This window comes from Hyperolius riggenbachi, chromosome 4, assembly GCF_040937935.1.
Source record: "Hyperolius riggenbachi isolate aHypRig1 chromosome 4, aHypRig1.pri, whole genome shotgun sequence".
Lineage (NCBI taxonomy): Eukaryota > Metazoa > Chordata > Amphibia > Anura > Hyperoliidae > Hyperolius > Hyperolius riggenbachi.
The window spans coordinates 193,917,723-193,944,541 of NC_090649.1; the positions used below are offsets into that span (position 1 = coordinate 193,917,723).

Below are 26,819 nucleotides of genomic sequence, written 5' to 3' on the forward strand. Positions count from 1 at the left end.
CAGAGCTGCTGAGGACGACATCCCCTGGAGGTGGTGGCACCCAGTCTCTGTCTGTCACCGGGTCATCATCATCCTCCCCCTCCTGAAACATGTCCTGCTGGGATGATGACCCCCCAAACTCCTCTCCTGATGCATGGATGGGCTGCTTGACTGTCGCCACAGTCTTGCTGTCCAATCCCTCATCCCCCAAAGTGCCCATCAGCATCTCCTCCTCAAAATCGCCAACAACAGCAGACAATACCCTGATGGTGCCTGGGGTAAAAATACTGCTGAGTGACAGGTCGCCAACTTGTGACGGTGAACTGGCCTCCTCCCCAGACCCTGCTGGGCGGCTGCTGCGAACAGGGGTGGTGGTGGTGGTGGTGAGGGTGGAGGCCTCGGATGCAGAGCTGATGGCGGGCTGCTCATCCTCCGTCATGAGTTGCACCACAGTGTCTGCATGCTTTTCCTCAATGGGACGTTTCCGACCCGGCTGGAGGAAAATCGGAGCAGGTGCTACACGCTGCTGCTGCTGTGTCTCTGCAGCGTGAGTTGCAGATGCTCCTGCTGGGCGGTGCCCAAGGCGTCCACGGCCAGTGGCTATGGGAGGAATGTTAGCCACTGACGCTGCTGCTGCTGCTGCGGAACTGTGCATGGTGGCGCGGCCGCGGCCTGCCACAATGCTGCTCCCTCTCCTCCTGATTCCCTTGCTGCCCTTCCCCTTGCCCAAACCGCGCTGGCTGCCACTTCCAGACATCTTCGATGTTTTGGGCGTATAGACAAAAGTTTTTTAAAAGGGCGGGTGAAAAGTGGGGTACTTTAATGGAGTGGGTTGGTGGGTGAGGTGACTGAGTGAGTGTCCCTAGTACAGTAAGTAAGTAAGTAGTAACAGTCAGGAAGTACAACTAGCAGTTACAATAATCAGTAGTAATCACAAGTAAATTTAGTGTGTGTACACTACAGACAGTGAGTGCACGCACGCGCAAACACGCGCAGGAGCTAGCCTATGAACAGTGACTGAGTGAGTGTCCCTAGTACAGTAAGTAAGTAGTAACAGTCAGTAAGTACAACTAACTAATTACAATAATCAATCAGTTATCAGAAGGAAATAGAGTGTGTGTAGTGTGTGTACACAGACAGTGAGTGCACACACGCAGGAGCTAGTAGCCTATGAACAGTGACTGAGTGTCCTAGACTCCTAGTACAGTAAGAGTAAGTAGTAACAGTAAGTACAACTAACTAATTACAATAATCAATCAGTTATCAGAAGGAAATAGAGTGTGTGTAGTGTGTGTACACAGACAGTGAGTGCACACACGCAGGAGCTAGTAGCCTATGAACAGTGACTGAGTGTCCTAGACTCCTAGTACAGTAAGAGTAAGTAGTAACAGTAAGTACAACTAACTAATTACAATAATCAGTTATCAGAAGGAAATAGAGTGTGTGTAGTGTGTGTACACAGACAGTGAGTGCACACACGCAGGAGCTAGTAGCCTATGAACAGTGACTGAGTGTCCTAGACTCCTAGTACAGTAAGAGTAAGTAGTAACAGTAAGTACAACTAACTAATTACAATAATCAATCAGTTATCAGAAGGAAATAGAGTGTGTGTAGTGTGTGTACACAGACAGTGAGTGCACACACGCAGGAGCTAGTAGCCTATGAACAGTGACTGAGTGTCCTAGACTCCTAGTACAGTAAGAGTAAGTAGTAACAGTAAGTACAACTAACTAATTACAATAAGCAATCAGTTATCAGAAGGAAATAGAGTGTGTGTAGTGTGTGTACACAGACAGTGAGTGCACACACGCAGGAGCTAGTAGCCTATGAACAGTGACTGAGTGTCCTAGACTCCTAGTACAGTAAGAGTAAGTAGTAACAGTAAGTACAACTAACTAATTACAATAATCAATCAGTTATCAGAAGGAAATAGAGTGTGTGTAGTGTGTGTACACAGACAGTGAGTGCACACACGCAGGAGCTAGTAGCCTATGAACAGTGACTGAGTGTCCTAGACTCCTAGTACAGTAAGAGTAAGTAGTAACAGTAAGTACAACTAACTAATTACAATAATCAATCAGTTATCAGAAGGAAATAGAGTGTGTGTAGTGTGTGTACACAGACAGTGAGTGCACACACGCAGGAGCTAGTAGCCTATGAACAGTGACTGAGTGTCCTAGACTCCTAGTACAGTAAGAGTAAGTAGTAACAGTAAGTACAACTAACTAATTACAATAATCAATCAGTTATCAGAAGGAAATAGAGTGTGTGTAGTGTGTGTACACAGACAGTGAGTGCACACACGCAGGAGCTAGTAGCCTATGAACAGTGACTGAGTGTCCTAGACTCCTAGTACAGTAAGAGTAAGTAGTAACAGTAAGTACAACTAACTAATTACAATAAGCAATCAGTTATCAGAAGGAAATAGAGTGTGTGTAGTGTGTGTACACAGACAGTGAGTGCACACACTCAGGAGCTAGTAGCCTATGAACAGTGACTGAGTGTCCTAGACTCCTAGTACAGTAAGAGTAAGTAGTAACAGTAAGTACAACTAACTAATTACAATAATCAATCAGTTATCAGAAGGAAATAGAGTGTGTGTAGTGTGTGTACACAGACAGTGAGTGCACACACGCAGGAGCTAGTAGCCTATGAACAGTGACTGAGTGTCCAAGACTCCTAGTACAGTAAGAGTAAGTAGTAACAGTAAGTACAACTAACTAATTACAATAATCAATCAGTTATCAGAAGGAAATAGAGTGTGTGTAGTGTGTGTACACAGACAGTGAGTGCACACACGCAGGAGCTAGTAGCCTATGAACAGTGACTGAGTGTCCTAGACTCCTAGTACAGTAAGAGTAAGTAGTAACAGTAAGTAAAACTAACTAATTACAATAATCAATCAGTTATCAGAAGGAAATAGAGTGTGTGTAGTGTGTGTACACAGACAGTGAGTGCACACACGCAGGAGCTAGTAGCCTATGAACAGTGACTGAGTGTCCTAGACTCCTAGTACAGTAAGAGTAAGTAGTAACAGTAAGTACAACTAACTAATTACAATAATCAATCAGTTATCAGAAGGAAATAGAGTGTGTGTAGTGTGTGTACACAGACAGTGAGTGCACACACGCAGGAGCTAGTAGCCTATGAACAGTGACTGAGTGTCCTAGACTCCTAGTACAGTAAGAGTAAGTAGTAACAGTAAGTACAACTAACTAATTACAATAAGCAATCAGTTATCAGAAGGAAATAGAGTGTGTGTAGTGTGTGTACACAGACAGTGAGTGCACACACACAGGAGCTAGTAGCCTATGAACAGTGACTGAGTGTCCTAGACTCCTAGTACAGTAAGAGTAAGTAGTAACAGTAAGTACAACTAACTAATTACAATAAGCAATCAGTTATCAGAAGGAAATAGAGTGTGTGTAGTGTGTGTACACAGACAGTGAGTGCACACACGCAGGAGCTAGTAGCCTATGAACAGTGACTGAGTGTCCTAGACTCCTAGTACAGTAAGAGTAAGTAGTAACAGTAAGTACAACTAACTAATTACAATAATCAATCAGTTATCAGAAGGAAATAGAGTGTGTGTAGTGTGTGTACACAGACAGTGAGTGCACACACGCAGGAGCTAGTAGCCTATGAACAGTGACTGAGTGTCCTAGACTCCTAGTACAGTAAGTAGTAACAGTAAGTACAACTAACTAATTACAATAAGCAATCAGTTATCAGAAGGAAATAGAGTGTGTGTAGTGTGTACACACTACACAGACAGTGAGTGCACACACGCAGGAGCAGCTAGTAGCCTATGAACAGTGACAGTGAGTGTCCTAGTACAGTTACAGTATATAACTACAATACTAATACAATCAGTAGTAAAGGACAGCAGAAATACTGGTATAGATGAGAGAAATAAACAGAGGACAGGAGAGAACAGCTGCCCACACAGGCAGGCCCTGAGGCCTAAAGCTGTAAGCGTGCAGCAGCTGTCTGAGTCTCTCTCTATGTAACACAAAAGCTACTAACTAAAATACAATGTCTAACTAACTAACAACAATATAGGTGTGTATAGGAGGTGTATGTGAGCAAAAACGCTAGGTAAATGACCACAATAGAGCTCTTGCTAAGCCAAAGCACAAAGGAGCAACTCTCTCTCTGTACAAGTCTCAGGCAAGCACGGAGAAACCTAACATGGCGGCCGCTATTTATAGGGTAGGGGCTGGCCAGGGTCCCCCTCTGTGATTGGCTGCCGTCAGAGGGCCTGGGAGCCCTCTGATTGGCTCTAAGGACATCAATCTGGGCTATGACGCTATTCGAGCTCGGTACCGAGCTCGAATAGCGCCGGTTTGCTCGAATAGCTCGAATAGTGAATGGGCTATTCGAGTGTACTCGAATAGCCCATTCGAATAGCTACAGCTATTCGGAGCTCGAATACCGAGCTCGAATAGCTGAAAAAGAGCTCGAATATTCGAGCTACTCGAATATTCGAGCTCTGCTGAGCACCACTGGTAGCAAATATCACCGCCCAAATCCAAGAAATCGGTGAAAGGACCCATGCAGTTGAGGTGAGGCTAGACGGATATGCGGATGCCTTGGCTGACGATAAAAGGAGACTGGACGAACATGATAAGAAGTTCCTCCAGATGGAGGCCAGACTAGAGGACTATGAAAATAGAGCGCGCAGATCCAATCTGCGTATCAGAGGCCTACCAGAGTCGTTCACAGACCTGCGGGCTACCGCCCTAAATCTATTTTGTTACCTCAGATCGACTCCTCTCTACTGCGGCTTGACCGTATTCATCGAGCTTTGGGTAAGCCACGCAACACTAACCTGCCAAGGGACGTGATCCTTAAATGCCACTATTATGAAACGAAAGAACAAATTATAAACGCTGCCAGAAACCTCAATCCGTTGCCGGACGTTCCGTCTACAGTCCAGATCTTTGCGGACCTCTCGCCCATCACTCTGCAAAAACGAAGGATCATGAGACCTATCTCATCATGCCTGCAACAAAACAGCGTGAGATACCGATGGGGATTCCCTTGTTCCCTGATCTTCACACTACAGGGCACTATCCACCAAGTCTCAACACCTGAAGAAGGCCGCAGATTACTAACAGCAGCAGGGATGAGAGTAGAGGCCCCGACAACAACTACAGCGGAGTCGCCAAGACCACAGCGTCCGGAACGCGAATGGAACACAGTTCCTAGGAGGTCGCCTACGCAACAATCCGGTTCAGCTACCCCCGCAAGTCGATCACCGTAACCTAATGGTAACGTGAGTACTGTAAATGATCCTACCCACGATGTGCCCACCATGGTCTCCTTTGAGCCCGATACAGGTCCTCCTGTCTTCCCGCTTTCTACCCCCTCCTCGTTCCCCTGCTGGAACCCGCACTTGTGGAGTCTGTTAAGCTACCGCTCTAGGCGCGGCTGAACGCCATTACAAACCTTCATCTCACAACCCTGAGAAGTTTGCGCAGCCCTCATCTCACACTTGAGGAACTTTTGCACAATTCTTGCCCCATGTTTGAGCTGCCGACCAACACGGCCCAGCCCTCACTATAAGTACCATCTTCATATATATATTCAGGGAGTCACTCATGTACTTCACTCATGTAGAACTTATGATGTACTTTTGTGCCATATTCAGAATTCCACATGGATATACCTACCTACAGCTTTCAACTGAGTGACCAACCTTGGAACAAGTGACTCTACCTTGTAATGTGGAGGAAGTCTCCTAAGACAAACCTGGAAACCGAAGAAACATATGTTCACAGCTAAGGCTCATAGCAATACCAGAACCAGCATGAGTCATATATATAAGTGATGCTAACGTGCCGATACATGCTTTCACCTAGCATGTGGGACACTTATCAATTATGCTACACTAGTGATGTGTACGGGGTGTGAGGTTGGGGGGGGGGGGGGAGGAGACCATGCTGCATATGTGTTTGTTGGTTGGCCTATACCTGAACTGTCGAGCTCCGTAGCTCTACTTATTAATAGATGCTGATTAAAATATGTACCCCGAATACCCCACTTTCCCTACTCCCCGCCCCCTGCTCCCCTTCCCCCTCTTCCCCTTGTACCCCACCCCCTCTTTACCCATCCCCTATCTTCCTATCCCTCTTTCCCTCCCCGCTACAAACAGAAGCCATAGACCCAGCTCCACTCAGGTCTCTATTGCTGCCTCAAAGCCTGTCAGCTATATAGTGGGAGACATGATCCTATTTATGTGTCTCTTTCTCCCACTTCTGACAAGTCCAGGGTATAATAAACTATATCCTGATGATACTGCACTAATCTTACTTAAATGTTATGTTATTGTTAATGTTTTGTTGTTTCTTTGTTCATATATGTTTAAAGGGTACTACTTATCCACGCATACCTCAGTAAACATGAGAAGGTTTTCTAAAAATCCCCTATGGCTACCTTAAAAATTATATCCCTAAACGCCCGGGGTCTAAACTCTCCCCCTAAGAGAAGGAAGCTATTTTTGAGCCTTAAACAATATTCAGCAGACATCATCTGTCTCCAAGAGACACACTACTCCACCACATCTTATCCTACTTTCCTCCACCAAAATTATAGAACTGTATTCATGGCAAACGCCAGCAAGAAACACAGAGGTGTGGCTATACTTGTTAAAAACTCTACTCCATGGGTTACAAGTTCAGTGACCTCAGACCCAGAGGGCTGCTTCTTAATTTTAAAGGGATCCCTATATGACCAGAAGGTATATCTAATAAATTCTTACGCCCCACCAGAGGAGGCCTTCAAGCATTTTATGTCATTGTCAGCCAAGATAGAGGTGCCCCCTGAAACACTGTTCATATGGTGTGGCGACTTCAACCTGACCTTAAATGAAACCTTAGACAAATCCCATCCTTCAACGGATAAATTGTCTAAAATACAACGTGAACGCCTCCAATCCTCACTGGAAGAAAACTTCCTGGTGGATGCATGGAGAGAAATGTATGGTACTAAAAGAAGCTACACCCACTATTCTAGCCCTCATGGCACATATGCCAAAATCGACCACTTTCTGGTCACTACTTCAGTGGTCCCTCAGCTTCAATATCTACGCCACATCCCTAATTCTGTTTCTGATCACGATACCCTCCTGCTCTGTATTGACATAAAAATGAAGGCCCTGTCACGCCCATGGTGGAGACTGAACGAATCTCTCATTCTAAACCAGGACTCCAGAAAGCACATTGCTAAACAACTGTCCTTATACTTCCAGGAAAATGGGTCAGAGATGATCTCGCCAACCACCCTATGGTTAGCCCATAAGGCAGTTATAAGAGGGCAACTGATAAAACTAGCCTCCCAAAGAAATAAAAAATTTAAATCTGAACTGTCAAACTTACAGTATAGACTCTGTCGCCTACAAAATATACATGCAGTAGATCCCTTTATGTACTTACTTAAACAAATCCGTGACACAAAACAACAACTTGATATCTTATTAGCCCGTTCCACAGAAAAAGCCTTAAGAATGACCAAAGCTAGTTACTATAGATATATGAATAAGCCAGATGCCTGGCTAGCAGCCAAATTAAGAAACCAACATAAAATGAATGTAATAGCCAAAATCAGAGAAACTTCTGGTCGAATCACTAGTAACCCTGTAAAAATTTACAATGTATTTCATAAATACTACTCTGATCTATATTCGCAATCCCCACAAACCCCACAAATCCCGATCGAAGAATATCTCAGACCCCTAGGCCTCCCCAAATTAAAACCAGAAATAACCAAAAAACTGAATGAAGAATTTTCCACTACAGAAATAGCACAGACAATAAAGAAATTAAAACTTCACAAAGCCCCGGGACCTGATGGTCTAAGTTCCCTATATTATAAGAAATTCCTCCCGCAAATTCTGCCCCACCTCACTAACTGTTACAATCATATATGTAAGAACCCTCTGCAACATCAGGAGTTCTTAGAAGCTCATCTCACTATTTGTCCCAAACCTGATAGGGACCTGTTGCAACCTAAAAACCACCGCCCAATAGCTCTATTAAATATAGACTACAAGATCCTGACAGGAATCATGGCCTCTAGAATTAACATAATTCTCCCTGAACTAATAAACCCCGACCAGGTTGGTTTCATTCCTTATCGTCAAGCCCCAGACAACATCAGAAGGATTGTAAACATCCTCCAACACGCCAAGACGTCTGGGACGCAGGTGGTGTCGTTGGCCTTGAATATTGAAAAGGCCTTCGGCACCATCTCGTGGAGCTATATGTTCCGGGTTCTTGGACATATAGGTATATCTGGGGAACTAATGCATATAATCCATCAACTATACTCTTTCCCTTCTGCCTCCTTAAAACTCCCAGCACCCTCTGTACAACCCATTAAAATCCAACGGGGAACTCGCCAAGGCTGTCCCCTCTCACCGGCAATCTTTGCCATCATGATGGAACCACTAGCCAGTGCCATCAGAAATAATACCAACATTCAGAGATATAAAATTCGAACACAAGAATTTAAACTCTCGTTGTTCGCCGATGACGTTCTATTGACCATAACTAATCCCACTACTACTCTCCCTAACTTACTAAAAGAACTAAAATGTTTTGAATCCATTTCAGGCCTAAAACTTAACTAAGACAAGTCAGAAGCTCTCTTTAGCAACTTCCCAAGGGGTATGGGCGAATATATCTCTAGTATATTTAAGTTTAGATACCAGCCACATTACTTGAAATATCTGGGGGTGAAGATCTCCTCTGACCCAGACAAACTTTACTTCTGGAACTATGTACCCATGTTTAGACACCTAGATGACCTCTTACAACAATGGATGGGGCATAAAATCTCATGGGCAGGTAGAGTCACAGCAATAAAGATGACCCTCCTACCAAAACTGATGTATTTATTTAGAACGCTTCCAGTCCTCCTAACAAAAAAAATGTTAGAAAGACTACAGAAAAACATATTCCAATTTATTTGGAACCATAAACCTCCGAGAATCCAACATAAAATTATGATGATGCATAAAAAAGAAGGAGGAATGTCGGTTCCATCCTTATACAACTACTACCTGGCATCACAGCTAGCCTTCCTGCCCATGATTTATGCTGAACTCAACAGACCTAAATGGCTCGCATTAGAAGATGCTTTGGTCCACCTTCTGAGTTGGAAAGGCATTCTATGGTCATCCCTTACAAATCTATCACCCATTAAAACCTCCTTGCCATTCACTTATCTAACATTAACACTATGGAATAAAACACGCTTCAAATTCCACCTACAATCCCCAACATCTCACCTAGTAGAACTATTTGGTAATCCAGATTTTCCGGGGGGTCATGGGGTGTCCCTTTTCAGATGGTGGACCACAAATAATATTAAAACACTGGGTAATCTAATAACAGATGGTCGCATCCCCTCGGTGACAGTTGCGAGGGCACAACTTTCACTCCCATCTACTGAAATATTCAGAGCCTTCCAAATACTGCATTTTGCTAGAACCAATTACCCCACAATACGTACAACTAACAGCACCTACCTTGAATATACCTGCAAATCAGATCCCCTATATAGGGGTATGCTGTCTGCCCTTTATTCCTCCCTCAACTCACAACCCTCACAAGAGAAACTCCCATTCCAGCTAGCATGGGAAAAAGATTGTGGCAAAATAATTGAGAAGGAGGATTGGTCACAATGTATGGACACTTTATCTAAGGGAAGCCTACAGGTGACAAATATGGAGGTATCGCTTAGAGTACTACATCGCAGTTACCTGGTTCCAACTAAACTACATAGCTTTTCTCCAGAAACTCCCCCAACATGTTTTCGAGGGTGCCAGGACAGGGGTACAATGTATCACACTTGGTGGACGTGCCCAAAAGTTGTGCATCTATGGACCAAGGTAGTAAATACTCTAAATAAAACTCTCTTGACCCAATTGCAACTAGACCCGCAAATCTTTCTTCTGGGATACAAACCCGAGGACATCCCCTTTGCATATCATAAACTGGTCAAATTTTCAGCTAACGCCACCAAGACATACATAGCATCCCAATGGCGCCAACAACAACTAGTGTATAGATGCGTACTAGACAAAATGCATGAAACCATGCTCAATGAAAAAATTAAAGCAAACCTGGCAGATAAGGTCCACCACTTTGACAAAGTTTGGCAACCCTGGCTAAATAATGTCACATCCCCTGAAATCCGACAAACCCTAGCCCAATTCTAACACAAAAAAAGCATACCCAAAGCATCCTTTTCACTTCTGAGGCTCATAAAGTGACCACACTGTATACCCTTTACATGTGTTTCTATGAAAAATTGTAATCATTTTATGTTTTAAATAATTCTTTATACCTTATGTTATCTTTATTAACCGCTATTGGCATAACCTATACAATACATCAAAGTAAATCTATCTTACTGGTTGTATAACAACTGCCTACTATTGTAAATCGCAATTTTGATAATTCACTGTTATTATTGCTACTAGTTGGTGTTACCTTTTTATTCTGTCTGAAAGATAACGAATAAAGTAATTTTGAAACTAAAAAAAATCTACGTAGACATACTCCTTGATTTATGCAGAAAAATGTATGGTACTACACAGTAAGCATCATTTTTGCTCCAGGCTTAAAGTGGATCCGAGGTGAACTTTTACACATTGCATAATTGTGTTCCTTTCCTATTGTTTATAGGGCATTCCTCAAGCCAAATATTTTTTGTTTTTGTTTTAATACTCTAATTCCCTATAAACTAAAAAAGCCACGCCCACAGGTTTTCAGAGAGCCAAGGCAGTAGCAAGGGCTCATGGGAGCTCAGTCAGGGCAGGAGGAGGGGGAGGTGTTACTAGCCTTTGATTTCAGAGGCAGAGGGGAGAAGGGAGGAGGAGAGGGGATTAGGCTGATGGCTCAAGATACAGATAAGCCTGCCTCTGTGTAATGTTTACAAACAACATGGCCGCTGTCATTGTATCACAGGAATAAATAATCATATTCTATTAAAACTGTTTGCAGCTAGATTTGCGGTGTAAACCATCTAAACTTTACATAAGATATATAGACAAGTTACTTGTTATAGTTAGTTTTTCATCTCAGATCCGCTTTAACAGAAAGGTGAATCATACTAGATTGTCTTAAAAAGGTATACTAATTTGCTGGATTTACAAAGGAAACAAGTAAACATATAGACACTTAAATAGATGCTAATGACTATATGGGATGGGGGTTGTGAAATAGAGAAAAAAGTCATTAGAATGGGAAGTGGGAGAGGTGGGAGTGGAAAGGATTCCTAGGGAAAGGAAAGTAAATGAAGAGGTGGAAGAGATGGAAGAGAGTAGGAGTAAGGGGTCAATTGGGAAAAGGGGTGGAGGGATGAAGGAAAAGAGTACAAGTATAGGGAAACTGAAGAAAAAGGGAAGGAGGAACAAGTAGCGAGTCAAATAGTGAAGAGCAAGGAAATAAGGAAAGGGAAGGATTGGGAGAAATGTGGCTAGGATGAGGGGGAGGGGTGAAAGGGGAAAAAAGGAAGAGAAAGGGACAAGGAAGAGGAAGGAAAGAGGGTGCCAGGAAAGAGGGGAACACATCAGGTCAAAAAGGGAAATATTCACTACAGGCAAACATGTGCAGTGCAGGAAAGTAATGCTCTTCAACCTTCTAATTATTTCATATTGATGGAATCAGTACACTTACTAATATTAGCCAAATGTATTTTAAAATGCATCCTCCAGAATCTTTAGGAATAAATCAGGCATCACAAATAACCTGTCCAATGTTATCAATTAAGTACTGAGATGCTCAGGAACACTCACAGATATCTGTATCAAAGCAAAGTAAGTATATGTGTGTTAGAGTTCTTAGTGAAACCTCAAAAAGCACAAACAATATAATTAATATATGTGTTTCAAAATAATAATGGACAACTTACTCAAAAAGTTGGAATGAGGCTAAGAAGGTAGATAGGCCTAAGCAAGGAAGAAAGTGTATCTCTATACATACTATTTAAAATGCATTCACATGGCATTTAGGTTAATGAGGCGTTCTTAGCTGTTTTTGTTGACCCCTACAGGTGAGTGAGCTGCTCTGCTGCTCCGTTGCTAAATACACAAGCGACTGGATGGCCAGAGAGACTGTGATAAGATTCTGCAGTTGATTCTCTTATCTTCCGCTCATTTTCTTATCTTTTTCTATTCCCTTCTATGAGAAATTGAAACAATCGAACGGGAGATCGGACGTGTCAGAAATTATCTATCCATCTATCTGTGGCAGAAATGAACCGTGTATTCCCAGCACCAGTTAATTTACCTGCTAATGGTTCTCTCTCTCTCTCTCTCTCTCTCTCTCTCTCTCTCTCTCTCTCTCTCTCTATCTATCTATCTATCTATCTATCTATCTATCTATCTCTCTCTCTATATATATATCTATATGTGTGTGTATGTAGCCTACTAAAAACTAAAGATATCTCTTAAAATAGGCTGCCAGCATCCTATGTCAGTGTCAATAGATAACACAACATTGAAATGTAAAAGAGGGGAGGGGGTACTTATATGAAGAAACATTACTTTATATGCTCACAAAAGAGGTAGGACACACGTGTGTGTGTGTGTGTGTGTGTGTGCGTGCGTGCGTGCGTGCGTGTGTGTGTGTGTGTGTGTGTGTGCGTGTGTGTGTGTGTGTCAGCAGTGTGTGTGTGTGTGTGTGTGTGTGTGTGTGTGTGTGTTTGTGAATATTTTATTATATCTTTTCAAGGCACAACACTGAAGATATGTCCTGTTGACACAATGTTAAATGGGTACTATGGCGAAAAAGTGTAAAATTTAAAGTGCATGTAAACAAATACAAATAATAAGTACATTTCTCCCAGAGTAAAATGAGCCATAAATTACTTTTCTCCTATGTTGCTGTCATGTACAGTAGGTTGTAGAAATCTGACAGAACTGACAGGTTCTGGTTCCAACCAGTTTATCTCCTTATGGGTGTTCTCAAGATTTAATTTATTTTCAAAAGCACTTAGTAAATGGTGGTTGCTCCATCCAACTGCCAAAAACTGTGCAGAGAGCATGGAGGCCCGTTAGCATATTTGTATAAATCCTATTCAGGGAATCCTCTATAATAAAATCCCTGTGTCCCTGCGTGTGCTGTCTCTGTGTAGCTGGTCCATGCTTTTTGCTAATGTGCGCAGCATGGACCCAGCCTCACAGAGACAGGAGGACGGGGGCCAGGGAGCCGGGTGGGCGGTGAGTGTGCACGTGGCGGGTGCGCGTGCACATGTGCGGCGGGTGCATGCGCAGTAAAATGCTGCGGGGGAACAGACCCTAGAGCCCATTTTTAAACGGGCTTGGGTCTACTAGTGTCTTTATAAAGAATAAAGGCCATGCTGAGAATCCCCCATGAGGAGATGGGCTAGTCTAAAACCTGTCAGTAATGTCAAATTTCAACTACCTACTGTAAGTGACAGCAACATAGGAAAAAAGTGATTTATGTCTCATTTTACTCTGGGAAAAATGCACTTCTTATTTGTATATGTTTACATGTACTTTAATATTTACACTTTCTATTGCCATAGTGCCACTTTAAGTAGTGAGTGTACAGCTTGTAAAGGAGTGGAAATGTCCCTTTAAAATAACTCATCACACAGCCATTAACGTCTAAAACACTGACAACAAAAGGTCTAATCTATATTTATGATAGTGGTGGACAATGAGATAAGCGTACAGCTAAAAATATGAAATAAACCATGAGTTAAAGCACTAAAACATTTGAATGCAGTAAATCAATAGCAGTATTACTTACCCAGAGGGGCCACATTGATGACATAGCCATCACCAAGGTAAAGGGCCCAGTGCTGGTATGCTGGTCGAAATATTTCAATCAAATCCCCAGGGCTGAGATTATTGGAGACTTCCTTATTGTTTTTGTCATCTGAAGCCATCTGTGAAGAGATGAAAATCTTTTTTTTTTTTTTTTCACTTCAGTGTCACTTTAATGAACATTAAACCTTAGGCACACCTGCAGTTTATTATGACCAAGCAGGCAAGCAAAAATTATTAATACTGAATTTGACCCCCAAATGTAACAGCTACATAGAAATCAAACCTTTAGTTAAAGTACCCCTGACCCTGATCCGGTTCTTTAAACTTTTAATATTGTTTTATTACGTGCTGTGACTTGGATACAGCACCATCCTCCCACCTCCAGCGCCCCCTGTGGCCTCGTTCTACTGTCAAATATGTGCGGGAAGAAAGTGACAGCTCTTCCTCCCCCTGCCCATCTTTAGTACCGCCCCCTCCACTCGCTGCTATAGTTCCCTTATGATCCACTGCACAGCTGTGTGCGAGCTTGTGGTGATTGAGGTCGGAACAATATCCGACCTCGATTATCACAAGCCAGCACGCACCACTGTGTGCAGTGAATCATAAGGGGAACTATAGCGGTGAGTGGAGAGGGCTGAATTATGGACGGGCAGAGGGGAGGAAAAACTACCACTTCCTCCCCGCACATATTCGATGTTCTGCTCAGTCGAAGATTATAAGCAGAATGGGGGCTACAAGGGGAGCTGGAGGAGGGAGGATAGTGCTGTTTGCTAGTCGCACAGCTCCAGTAATTAAACAATATTAAAAGTATCAGGCAGAGGGGACCAGGTCAGGGGTACTTTAAAGGAGAAAATGTGAGGTTTCACAAAAGTAAGTAAGCAAGTGAAAACAATAACCTTTCCATAACATGTAGCCTTTATTCCACAGTATAAAATATGCATCCATTCACTGGAAATACATATACAGTATGAATCACTGAGCATGAAGTAAACAATCCAGAATTCATAAAACAAAATCGATACAGCAATGTGTGATTCATAAACACATATTTCACAGGTCACACAAAATACAGCATTACCAAAGGCAAATTCCTATCATGTTCCAAAATGCTGCATTGATGAGGTCCAAAAGTGTGAAACAGGCTGTCTGCATGTTGGGTTGATGTGGCTCTGTAAAATATATAAGCTACAGGTTTTCTATACACCAGTGTTTCTGGATGTAATCCTGGCTGCATAGTCAGTAGTGATGCATTGTGAGAAACCACAGTTGCTTGCTTATGGCTGAATTATTGCAAATACCTTTTGTTTTAACCTACTGGCGGTATGAAAAATTCCGCCAGGAGGCAGCGCAGCAGTATTTATTTATTTATTTTTTTAAATCATGTAGCGAGCCCAGGGCTCGCTACATGATAGCCGCTGCTCAGCGGCATCCCCCGCCCGCTTCGATCGATCGCCTTCGGCGATCTCCGATCAGGAAATCCCATTCAAAGAACGGGATTTCCTGGAGGGCTTCGCCCGTCGCCGTGGCGACGGGGAGGGATGACGTCACCGATGTCAGCGACGTTGTGACGTCATTGGGAGTCCCGATCCACCCCTCGGCGCTGCCTGGCACTGATTGGCCAGGCAGCGCACGGGGTCTGGGGGGGGGGGCGCGCCGCAACGGATAGCGGAGATCGGGCGTGGGGCAGCGGTGATCGATGTGCTGGCACAGCTAGCAAAGTGCTAGCTGCGTCCAGCAAAAAAAAAAATTATGTAAATCGGCCCAGCAGGGCCTGAGCTGCACCCTCCGGTGGCTTACCCCGTGTCACACACGGGGTTACCGCTAAGGAGGTTAAGAAGGCAAATGACATTGAACTTTCCAAAATGCTGTAATTTTATAATCATCTTCTACACCCCCAAAGGGGGGGATCATAAGTATGCTGATGTGTGATCTTATTATGCAACAAAGGTATCAACATGATATCAATCAGAACTGGTCAGAGGCAAGAAAGAAATGGTGAAGCCATGCTGTAGATAGCCACCTGGTTGACACTATTGATGTGCAGAAATTACGCCTATGCCTAACTACACATCATAATTCGCAATTATGCATCGAAATGTGAAATTTGCAGATTACATGTAAAAAATGTTTGCATGTAAACCTTTAAAATGCATGTGTCATTTCGGATGCAACCATTTTTACGCATACGAATCCTTTTTTTGCATTAAATATTTACAGTAAATAAAAGCCATTAATGCGCAGTACACTGGCGATGTGATGCAAACATTTTTATGGATTAAATGTGAATTATGCATATTTGCATAATTACAGGCGTAAATTCGATTCACAAACTTAGTATGTTTGCTTATGTCAACTGTTTTAGTGTACTTCCTTTGCCAGACTTTACTGAAACTGTGGCAAGCTGGGATCATTTAAAGCTGCTTGTCCTGAGTTGAAGAAGCTGATGTCATATTTCCCACAAAAAGTTTGTGACTGTTATTCTGTTCTGTTTGTTAGCATAAAAACAGTCAGCAGTTGCTTTAATAACCAGGTCAACAAGGCGGACAAACAGATCATCAGAAGTTTTAGGAACATGAAAGCAGAAATCACCTTAATGCACTATGACCTGGTGGATGATAAGGATATCGTTGTTGACAAATATCACCTCCACTGATAGGCTGACTGATTAAGCCAATGTTAAGGTCAATTGGGGTTTAGGAAACTGGGTGAAAGTTCTTGGAATTTTTTATGGCATTTCCTTATGGTTTTTTTGGAACAGATCAGGGAATCATGATGTTCTATTATGAATACCTGTTGAGGACACCTAGTACTCTCTGAACGCACCTAGGAACTGTGCCTTAATAGGACACATGGAGGGACATGGAGAGGAGGTAAATTATTATTTATTTACTATTTTTTTAAGTAATTATATAACGTGGAAGTCCATAGTGCTTTTATAGATCATATAGTCTTGTTGCTAACTGTCCCTCACAATCAAATCCCTACCATTGTCAAAAATCCATCATAATCAGTCCAAGACCAATTTTTTTTGGGGGGGGAGCAAATTAACTTATCTATATGTTTTTGGGATGGGGTAGAGTGCCAAGAGAAAGCTCACATAAACACTAGACAAGAACAACTAAACTCAGTCTGGTGCAAGGTAAGAGTGCAATGTACCAGTCCACTAACGAAAGGATATGGGAAAGAGACACCTGTTTTGCTTAAAGTGGTATTGTCACCATAAAAATCAGATTTCAACAGCAACTGGTCTGAGTGTACTAAGTGATAAAGATGCTAATCCTGCATTCAAATTTTTTTTTGCTGTTATGGTTTGGAGTTATCACATACTTTAGGAGCACTCGCCCTAGTGCCAAACAGTGACAAAAAGTTGAATGCTGGGAGTTCTTTTGAATGCTGGGAGTTCTTTTTATCTATAATATATTCCTCCTCTTCCTTTTATTTCCCTGCCTAGCTGATCACTTGTGTTTACAAACAAGGCTGAGGTGACTCAGTGATTGGATGTGTAAATAAAAAAAAAACTCTGGGAGGAGGGCAGCTAATGAATACACAATGAGCAAGAGAAAGGAGGGGGGGGGGGAAGAGTCAGGGAGGATATGATGTCAGCATTAGCTTGGCAAGATGGCTAATGCCTGGACTAGGATTTTCTGCTTTTCCTTTGTAAAATTCACAGGAATCATTACGTGGGTAGCACAATACATCTGTTATGTAAGTAGAAGTAGTATTTATCTACTTATATATGTGTTTTTTATTTCTAGGTTAGCATGGGTGTCACTTGTTCTTTAAAGCAAAAATGAACTGAAAATAACTCTGTTTACATTTCCAGTGTAAGGCCCAGTGCACACCAAAACCGCTAGCAGATCGGCAAAACGCTAACGGTTTTTGGAGTTGATTTCAGAGCGATTCTAGGCATGTTTAGAGACAGGCCTAGCGTTTTTGGGAGCGTTTTTGTGTAGCAGATTACAAATACTGTTACAGTAAAAGCTGTTACTGAACAGCTTCTGTAACAAAAACGCCTGGAAAACTGCTCTGATCTAGCATTTTCCACAGCGGTTTGCGTTTTTCCTATACTTTATATTGAGGCAGGAACGCTTCTGCAAACCGCAAACGTGCAGCAGGAGGCATGTTTGCGGTTTGCTAGAAACCTCAAACCGCTGGTGTGCACCATCCCATTGAAATACATTAGCCAAGCGTTTTCAATGGCCGATGCGGTTGGCGGATCGTTCCTAAAACCACTCGGTGTGCACTGGGCTGCATTTGTAAAACTGAATTCTAAACAGAGACCATGATAGTCTGGTGTTAATTCATTTAGTATCAAAACAAACAGAAGTAATGGCCTTTAAACATTTCAGCACCAAAACCTTATCACCACTGTTTTCGAAGCCAAATAACAGTGTTTTGGCTTATGTTTACTTTTTAGGACGGGGGTAGTATTAGACTTACGCTCATTTGCATTGATAACAACACTCATTTTTTGACACTTGCAATGCAGGAAAATAGAAAGGGACTGTAGAAGCTGGTGCTGCTAAACATGCTAAAAATATTACTTGGCTCTATTAGAAAACTCGAAAAGCTATTACTATTCCACTTCTTGTCTGCTGCATGTACAACAGAGCCTAGACTGTGTAAATCTAGAACTCCTTCTCATACCTCTAATTGGGCGACTGCGCTGAACATAATCATGCACATGGAACAATTGATGGCTTCTGGTAACAACACTTCAGAGGGATATTCACACACATGGGCCGCATGGGTTGATTTCAGGGACTCAGACAAATTTAAAGTATTGGTCAATAATCCTCTGGGCTGACTCCTCGGTGGGGCAGTGGTGGCAGAGGTAATTATAATTTGAAAAAACACTGTATCTCATGCGCACTAGCTTGCTATACACAAACTCCTATTCCTATGTACATTGGCAAGCCTCCTGCTATTGTTCCCATTTCCTTTGATGTTATGTTCAGTGCAGGCACCACTCAAGTCCACATATGATGTTTTGTCTTCCTCAGCTGACTCTCACAAATCCTTCTTCTGGCATGTTTCAATACACCGCTGCCACACCCGTTTAGAACAGGACTCACTAGATGCAATGAACCCCCCCATACACCTCCACTGTACCCTGAAACCGCCCCCACATCCCCTTTTCACCACGTTGTTCAATGCCATTCACTACATACTCTCCCTTCAGTCCATCCATTTGTAATTCACTTCCACCCATACACTGTGCATTGCTCTGCTTCTGCCCACCACCCTCCCATCCTGTCATTCAGCATCTCTCCGCCCTCTCACATCGCAACTGGTGCTCGCCAAAAAGTATTTACTTTGAAAAGTGTCTACTTTGCAACAATTGTGCATTAAAGTTAACCTCCAGACTAAAAATCTACACAACAGCACTGAAAAGTCTTGATGTTTCTTTAACAGTTTCACAGCATCAGAACTTGTGTCATTTTTAGCTGCACAGAAGCTAAGCTCAAAGAAAACTGCCCCGGCATTTTTCTCCTGATGCTGTGCAAAGTATGATGGGATTTCTGATGTTGTTGTACTCATTGCCTAGCAACTGGTAGGGGTGATCAAGACAGTTGGAACTGTGTCTTATGCCCCTGTCACCTCCTTTCAACCAAAAAGATGGCTGTCCTTATGAAATCACAAACATGTGCCTGTTATTTTTAAACAGGGTGGGTAAGAGATTATATCACGTATCTATTTTAATTAACATAACTAATGTAACTTAATGACAGTATGTTTTCCTCTTTAACATCCCATATGCATGCTCCCCTCCATATAAGCAATGATGATCGAAAATGTCAATGTTCTGTTCACATTCATTTTTGCGAAAACAATGTCTAACATAAAATATCTTGGAATTAATGTATGCGGGAACAATTATGACCTATTGAAAAATAATTATGCCCCTGTGCATATAGAATGTAGAGCACTTTTGAAGAAATTAAAAAACTAGACCTTTTAACACAATAGGTAAAGTTAAAAAATGAAGATATTAGCAGTACCTAAAATAACATTTAAAGTGCAAAATCTCCTTATCTCAGCACTCAAAGAGTCATTCACTAATTGAAATCACATGGTTCAAGAGTTTATTTGGGATTTCTTTTGAGACCACATGTTGTTATAATGATCAAGGTGGACTGGGTGGTGCCAAATATCTTTAATTTATGTATTATCATTTTTTTACCTGCAACGTATACTAGAACTATCTGTAACCCCAAAACATTCTGAGCAATTTATAGAAGAAACCTGAAACTTTTGGATAGGCTAGAAATGTGGCACCCACAAACGATTCCTAATGTGCTGTCCTCTGTCTCTCACTCTCTATTATTGACTACTATTAGAACTCTCCAGGAGCTAGTTGAGCTATGGGCCATAAAAACACCTGCAGAGACAGAAAATTGGTTGGGAAATATTCACCCATAGACAAGGAGAACTCTAAAATAAGATGAGAAAGAGAGATGAAAATGGGAGGAACAATAAATAATAGAAGATCTGTAAAGACAGGAAAAGATATGGGAAGCAGGTTAGAAGGACAAAGGAACCTACAAGATACAGGTTCGGGAAGGGGCGGTGTATGATCAGTATGACTGAGTTGGATTGTTGGACCAATTCAGTACATACTCACCCTGATATTCAAACACAGAATGTTACACTCTTCTTTGCTTTGCTTTTTTTTCTTTTTTGCTTAAGCATTAACATTTTTGATGATTAATCAAGCAATGATGCAAACTAAAGACCCAATAAAGAGTGAAGCGATAAAGTCATTTATTCACAACAGATTGCTGAGTTTAAAAAAAACAAAAAAAAAACTCCAGAAAACCCCAATGCAGTCTCAAAATAATTCTAGCCACTGATCTTGTGAGTGGTTAACTGATAGATGCTTGGAATAATACCAATCACTCAATAATAAGTTTGTTCTCTTTACTACACTGTTTATGAACTTTTTACATATGCTGGTTACCTTATTCTGTACATAGAAACGTGTATGAGACCCTGAATATTCCACTGCACCCAGGAAATGAGGTGCCCTGATGGGAACTGCAGAAACAGAGTGACTTAAAGACAGCTAATTGTAGACAGCTACAGACTGATCCTTACAGCAACAAGAAAATGTGTATGATTAATTTAGCTAGGGCGTGATGGATGTATAGTGCAAGTGAATCAATTAGAGAGTTTAAAAAAGAACTGTAACCAAGGATTGAACTTCATTCCAATCAGTAGCTGATACCCCTTTTCCCATGAGAAATCTTTCCCTTTTCTCGAATAGATCATCGGGGGGCTCTCTATGGCTAATATTGTGGTGAAATCCCTCCCATAGTGTGATGTTATGACCAAGGTCCTGACAGTTTGCTGTCATTGCATTGTGGGAAATAAAGGCTTTTTCTAACTGTCAAGCAAGCAAGATCTCTCTCTGTGAATATGAAATCTCAGGAATGAACATTCCATACAGATCACCTGACAGAACTAAAGATGTCACCATAGTGATACATTTCAGAATGTAAATCAGAGAGAGAAAAGATTCTACAATGGGCAAACACTGACTAAATAATCTATGAATAAATATTGTAAAAAATAAGGAATTTTATTCATTAATATGTTATTTTCACTACAGTTCCTCTATAATAAAAATGAATCATTTAAATGGGTTGTCTTATAGTGTGTCAAGTTTGCTCCACTTTAGTGGAAAAGTGCATGGTGTTTCATTTTTGTTTTACTTATTTATTTGCTGCAAACCCTTACTGAACACCGTGTTTATTTATAATAGATCTTTGGGGGGCAAACTGCCATATGAGCCAAACATAATAACTGCAGTCAGTTGGAGTTCACAGGATGTTAGGTATTCTTTTCATCTAAGCAGGGGTCATTATTCCTAAATGCTGGCCTTGGCTGGTGTTCAGCTGTTGTGGCAAAACCTTTATCTCCTCACGTATAAACATTGAATTATTATTTCTGGCAAACTACTCACAACACTTGTTATCCAGAACAAATATCACGCCAATTGTAACTGTTTGTGCTTTTGAATAAACTTCAACGTGCACGTGTATTATGTCAGCTGATTTTTCAGCTGGTTCTATTTAGAAATAACTTCTGACTGCAGGGAATGGAAGCAGGCTACTTTTCAGCGTGACACATATCTGTAGCAACATACTTAAGGTCCCTAATAATGGTAACATTTTAGGTGACAAATCGTATTTTCGATTAGATGATTTAGATCAATTGAAAAGATTGTATTTAATTTATCCACAGTCTAAAATAATTGAAACTATACCAGATATCAAAACCAGTTGCAATTCTATCTGTGAAAGTAAAAAAAACCAAAAAAACACACACACACCAATCATCCACTTTGTCCACCAATCATCCTTATTTGTGCACCTTTAGTACAAACAGAGAGTGTATATTCTGCTATCCTGCTAAAGCACACATGCACGGGTGGCTTGTGCATGCACAACCGCTCATTTGAACCCTTTATCCCATGGCATTAAGTGGTTGAAGATAATCTGTAATGGAAAAAAAACCCTCTGGGGATACTTACCTTGGTAAGGGGGGAAGCCTCTGGATCCTAACGAGTCTCCCCCCGTCCTCCTCCATTCCTCCGTTTAAGTGCAAGGGTCCCCCAAAGTGCGGTGAGGTAAATATTAATCTACCACAATCCTGCGCAGGTGCACTAGCCTTCATTCGGGTTAAGGTGGAAATAGCCAAACCCGATCGATCCACTCTACTGTGCAGTTGTGAGTCCTTTGCGCTTGCGCAGTACAGCAAATATGATCGGGTTCGGCTATTTCTGCCTAGCCTGACCTAAGAGCCACTGCTGCGCCTGTGCTGGATCCTGGAAAGGTAAATAAATCCTCGCTTGTCAAGCTTGTTGGGGGAGGATTCAGGGGAGCCAGCGCTGGACTCCTGTTATCTACAAAGGTCGGGGAAGCCTCATTGGGACCCTGAGACTCCCCCCTCACAAGGTAAGTATCCCCCAGAGGGTTTTTTTTAATTACAAAGTCTCTTTAAGGAAGTTATAATGCAATCATTCATGATTATAGTTAGTTAAAAATTGTACAATAAACAGTCACCATTAAGGTGGTCACACGCGATACAATAAAATGATTTGATTTTACAGAAATTCAATAAAAACTATCTAGTTGTCCCAAAAAATCGAAAGTTTTTTTTTTTTTAAGCGATAAATCTGATCAGATTTCCTGTTTTGTCAATATAAGTTGATTGGGAGTGGTGCATTTTTCTGATAAATATTTATGAAAATGGAATGGTGTAGGGTAGATTGTCAGTGTTAACGATTGTCAATGTGTAGACCTAAGCAATTTTTTCAGGAGTTTTCAATCATTTTATTTTTTCATAGGCAACAGAAGAAGAAAAAGATTGATGCACACCTTATGATTGCTTGCTAAAAAAAAGAAAAAAATATTCCCAGAACAGTGCAACTTACAGATAGAAAAAAGACAATACACTGCAGCAGGAGAACTTGTCTTTGAAAAACTCCAACACTTTATTCTTCAAAGTAAAACCATATCGCCAGGGGCGTTGCTAGCCCCAAAGATCAGTGGCACATGCCCTGGATCTATTCTGGGGTGCCCCAGATGTCCCCCAGGCAGAGTAGAGGCACCACAGCACCCAAAAGGGCATCATACAGTAACCAGCATACTTCACAAAGGCACTACAGCACCCAGCATGGCACCACAGCATCCAGCTTGGCATTACAGCACCCAATGTGCCCCATAGGGGCCCCATAGCATCCAGCACGACACCATAGCACCCACCATGGCACCACAGCACCATGGGCGTAACAATAGGGGATGCAGCCCCTGCTCCCACAGGGGGGCCCGCTCGTGTCCGTTTTGGGGGGCTGGAGGGTTCACAGCATGAGGGGAAAGCTATGGCCACACTCGGCGGGGAGGGGGGACGTCCCCCCCTCCCTCACCTCGGGCTTTCCCTTCCAGCTTCAATAGCTATATATGTGCAGCGGAGCGGCAGGCAGCGGCACACAAACATACCTTCCGTGCGTTCCAGTGCGGACACTTCTCGCTCTAGTGACTGACGCGACTTCCTGTAAAACAGGAAGTTGCGTCAGTCACTAGAGCAAGAAGCGTCCGGACGCACGGAAGGTATGTTTGTCTGCTGCTGCCCGCCACTCCGCTGCACTTATATAGCTATTGAAGCTGGAGGGGAGCGCAGAGGGGAAAGCCCGAGGTGAGCAAGGGGGGGGACCGTCCCCCCTCCCCACCGAGTGTGGCCATAGCTTTCCCCTCATGCTGGGACCCCTCCAGCCCCCCAAAACGGCCACGAGCAGGCCCCAGGGGGAGGAGGGGCCCGCTCATAATTTCTGCAGGGGGGCCCGGTGGCTCTTAGTTATGCCCCTGCACAGCACATGGCAATGGGGGTATGCTGGGTGCTATAGTGCCTCTATGTGGGCATATTGGGTGCCATGATGCCATGCTAGATGCTGTAAAGCCTTTATGGGGGCATGCAGGGAGCTGTGGTTCTTCTATGGAGGCATGCTGGAAGTTTTGGTGCCTCATTGGGTGTTCCGTGTGAACATGCGAGAGGGTCCACTAAGACCAGGGAATGCTATGGGGAGGCTGGCAGCAGGCACCAGTAGTAAGTGTATAACACAGGCATTAAGACGACGTGAACAATTATATTAACATTTGTATGCCACAACTGTGGCACAACAGTGGCACCAAAGTGAAATAAATTGATTAAAAACAGTTTAAAAACTAGAGGAATTAAAGGTGGGGATGTGCTAGGCTCAACTATGACTCATTGTAAATTTTTTATAATTGATATGCCTGAAGAAGTGGGAATTGAGCTAAACTACACTCCACTCTTTAACCAAATTCGATCACAGCTTGATAGATGGAATGCTTTACCTTTGGGGATTGCGGGGAGAGTAGCTTTAATAAAAATGTCCACTATGGGAAGATTGCTATACCCTCTGCAGACAATTCCAGTCCTACTTGTAACGATTGGTGTTAGCAAGAACAAAGTTTCTGATTATCAGGTGATCTGCAGTATCACCTATAATACAGATATATACCTGATTATCTGATGATCTGCAGAATCACCAATAATACAGATATATAGATACTGATGTGTTAGCTGAGCAATGCTAATATGTCACTAAGAAGTGACGTAACTTAATCACACTTTAATGCACTAAGTGTAGTGATTGGTGTAACAGTAGTACTGGCAGTATTTGCACTACCTCACCAGAGGAGCTGGTGGGCACTACCCATACTGAACCTCTCATCAGAGACAGGGGGGTCCCTGGTGAGAGTAGAACGGTCAGACAGATCAGATCGGCAACAGACAGACAGGTCAGGTACAGAATCGACAGACAGAGACAGAACGAGTATCAGGCAAGGTTGGCAACAGGATCAGATGGGCAGAGGTACAAAATCAGGAGACAGAGACAGAACGGTAATCAGGCTAGGTTTGGCAACAGGATCAGATAGGCACAGGTACAGAATCGCTGAGAGTAAGATTGGTCAGAACTAGCCAGAGTCATACACAGATAATCAAGCAATAATAACAGTAGTAATAATAATTCCTAGTCTTGTGTGAAATCCCTGGTTTCCTCCCAGATCAAAGCACACCGGAACTATCTAAGGTCTGAGCGCTAACACGAAGTATTCACGACAGCAGACAACTTGCAAGTGAAGCCGAGAGGCTTAAGAAGCGGAGGAGACCCTCAAGGCACACCCACCAGCCACGGCCAATCAGGAGCGGCGAGCGTGCCCTCTGACGTCAGCCGACCAGCCGGTCAGCTGACGCGCCTCCTCCTGGCATAAAGATCCTGACGGTGAGCACGCGCACGCGCTAATGTACCCCTGAGTCCAGCAGAGACACGCGTCCTCGGCGTACTAGACACCTGGGACGCGGAAAAATCAGCAGGCAGGGACCCAGCTAGTGTTGGGCGAACACCTGGATGTTCGGGTTCGGGAAAGTTCGCCGAACATGGCCGCAATGTTCGGCATGTTCGGGCCAAACCCCGAACTCCCCGAACATCCCGCTTTTGGGGGCCCTATGGGGTCGCAGGCATAAGGGGGGAGCATGCCCCGATCGCGGGGGGGTCGGAAATTCCCCCCACCCCCTCCGCTAGCGCTCCCCCCTCTGCCCGCTTCCCCATTCAAAAGTTAGGAAGTGAAACTGTACCTGTGCGGCCGGTAGTGGGTGACTGGCAGTGGGCGGCACTATGGAGAGACTGAGGAGGAGGAGGAGTCCGGAGAGTGACGCGTTGAGGGAGGCCGGGCAGTGGGCGGATCAGCAGTAGTACCGTACTACTGCTGATCCGCCCACTGCCCGGCCTCCCTCAACGCGTCACTCTCCGGACTCCTCCTCCTCCTCAGTCTCTCCATAGTGCCGCCCACTGCCAGTCACCCACTACCGGCCGCACAGGTACAGTTTCACTTCCTAACTTTTGAATGGGGAAGCGGGCAGAGGGGGGAGCGCTAGCGGAGGGGGTGGGGGGAATTTCCGACCCCCCCCGCGATCGGGGCATGCTCCCCCCTTATGCCTGCGACCCCATAGGGGGCCAGTATTCGGGCGAACAGGGCCCTGTTCGGCCAGGCAATGAGCCGTTCGGGCGAACCCGAACAGTTTGGCCGAACACCACCAGGTGTTCGGCCGAACGCGAACATCACCCGAACAGGGTGATGTTTTGCAGAACCCGAACAGTGGCGAACACTGTTCGCCCAACACTAGACCCAGCAATGACCGCAATGGATCCACCGTCCACCGCAGCCGACATGCGATTACTCCCCACATCCGTCCTCGGCGTGCTAGACGCCCGAGGCGCAGGGAGACTGGCAGGCAGAGAACCAGAAGCAGCTGCGGTGGTACTGCTATCCACCGCAGCTGGCATGTCATTATTCATTACAGTCCCCCCCCCCTCCTTGAGGCGTGGACTCCGGACACATACCACACGGTTTCTCAGGATGTAGTTCATGAAAACTTTGCCTTAATTCCTCAGCATGCATGCGATGAGCTGGCACCCACCTCTCCTCAGGCCCATAGCCCTTCC

The 26,819-nt window shown here is 43.5% G+C and overlaps 1 protein-coding gene across 2 annotated transcripts in view; it reads right to left on the reverse strand.

Moving 5' to 3' along the window:
- PLAAT1 (phospholipase A and acyltransferase 1) overlaps window positions 1-26,819 on the reverse strand; it is a 381,602-nt gene that overhangs the window by 11,909 nt on the left and 342,874 nt on the right. For both annotated transcript variants that reach the window (XM_068281177.1, XM_068281178.1), the window contains one exon: window positions 13,767-13,905. In XM_068281177.1, the coding sequence (XP_068137278.1) occupies window positions 13,767-13,905 (139 nt within the window). The remainder of the gene's footprint in view (window positions 1-13,766; window positions 13,906-26,819) is intronic.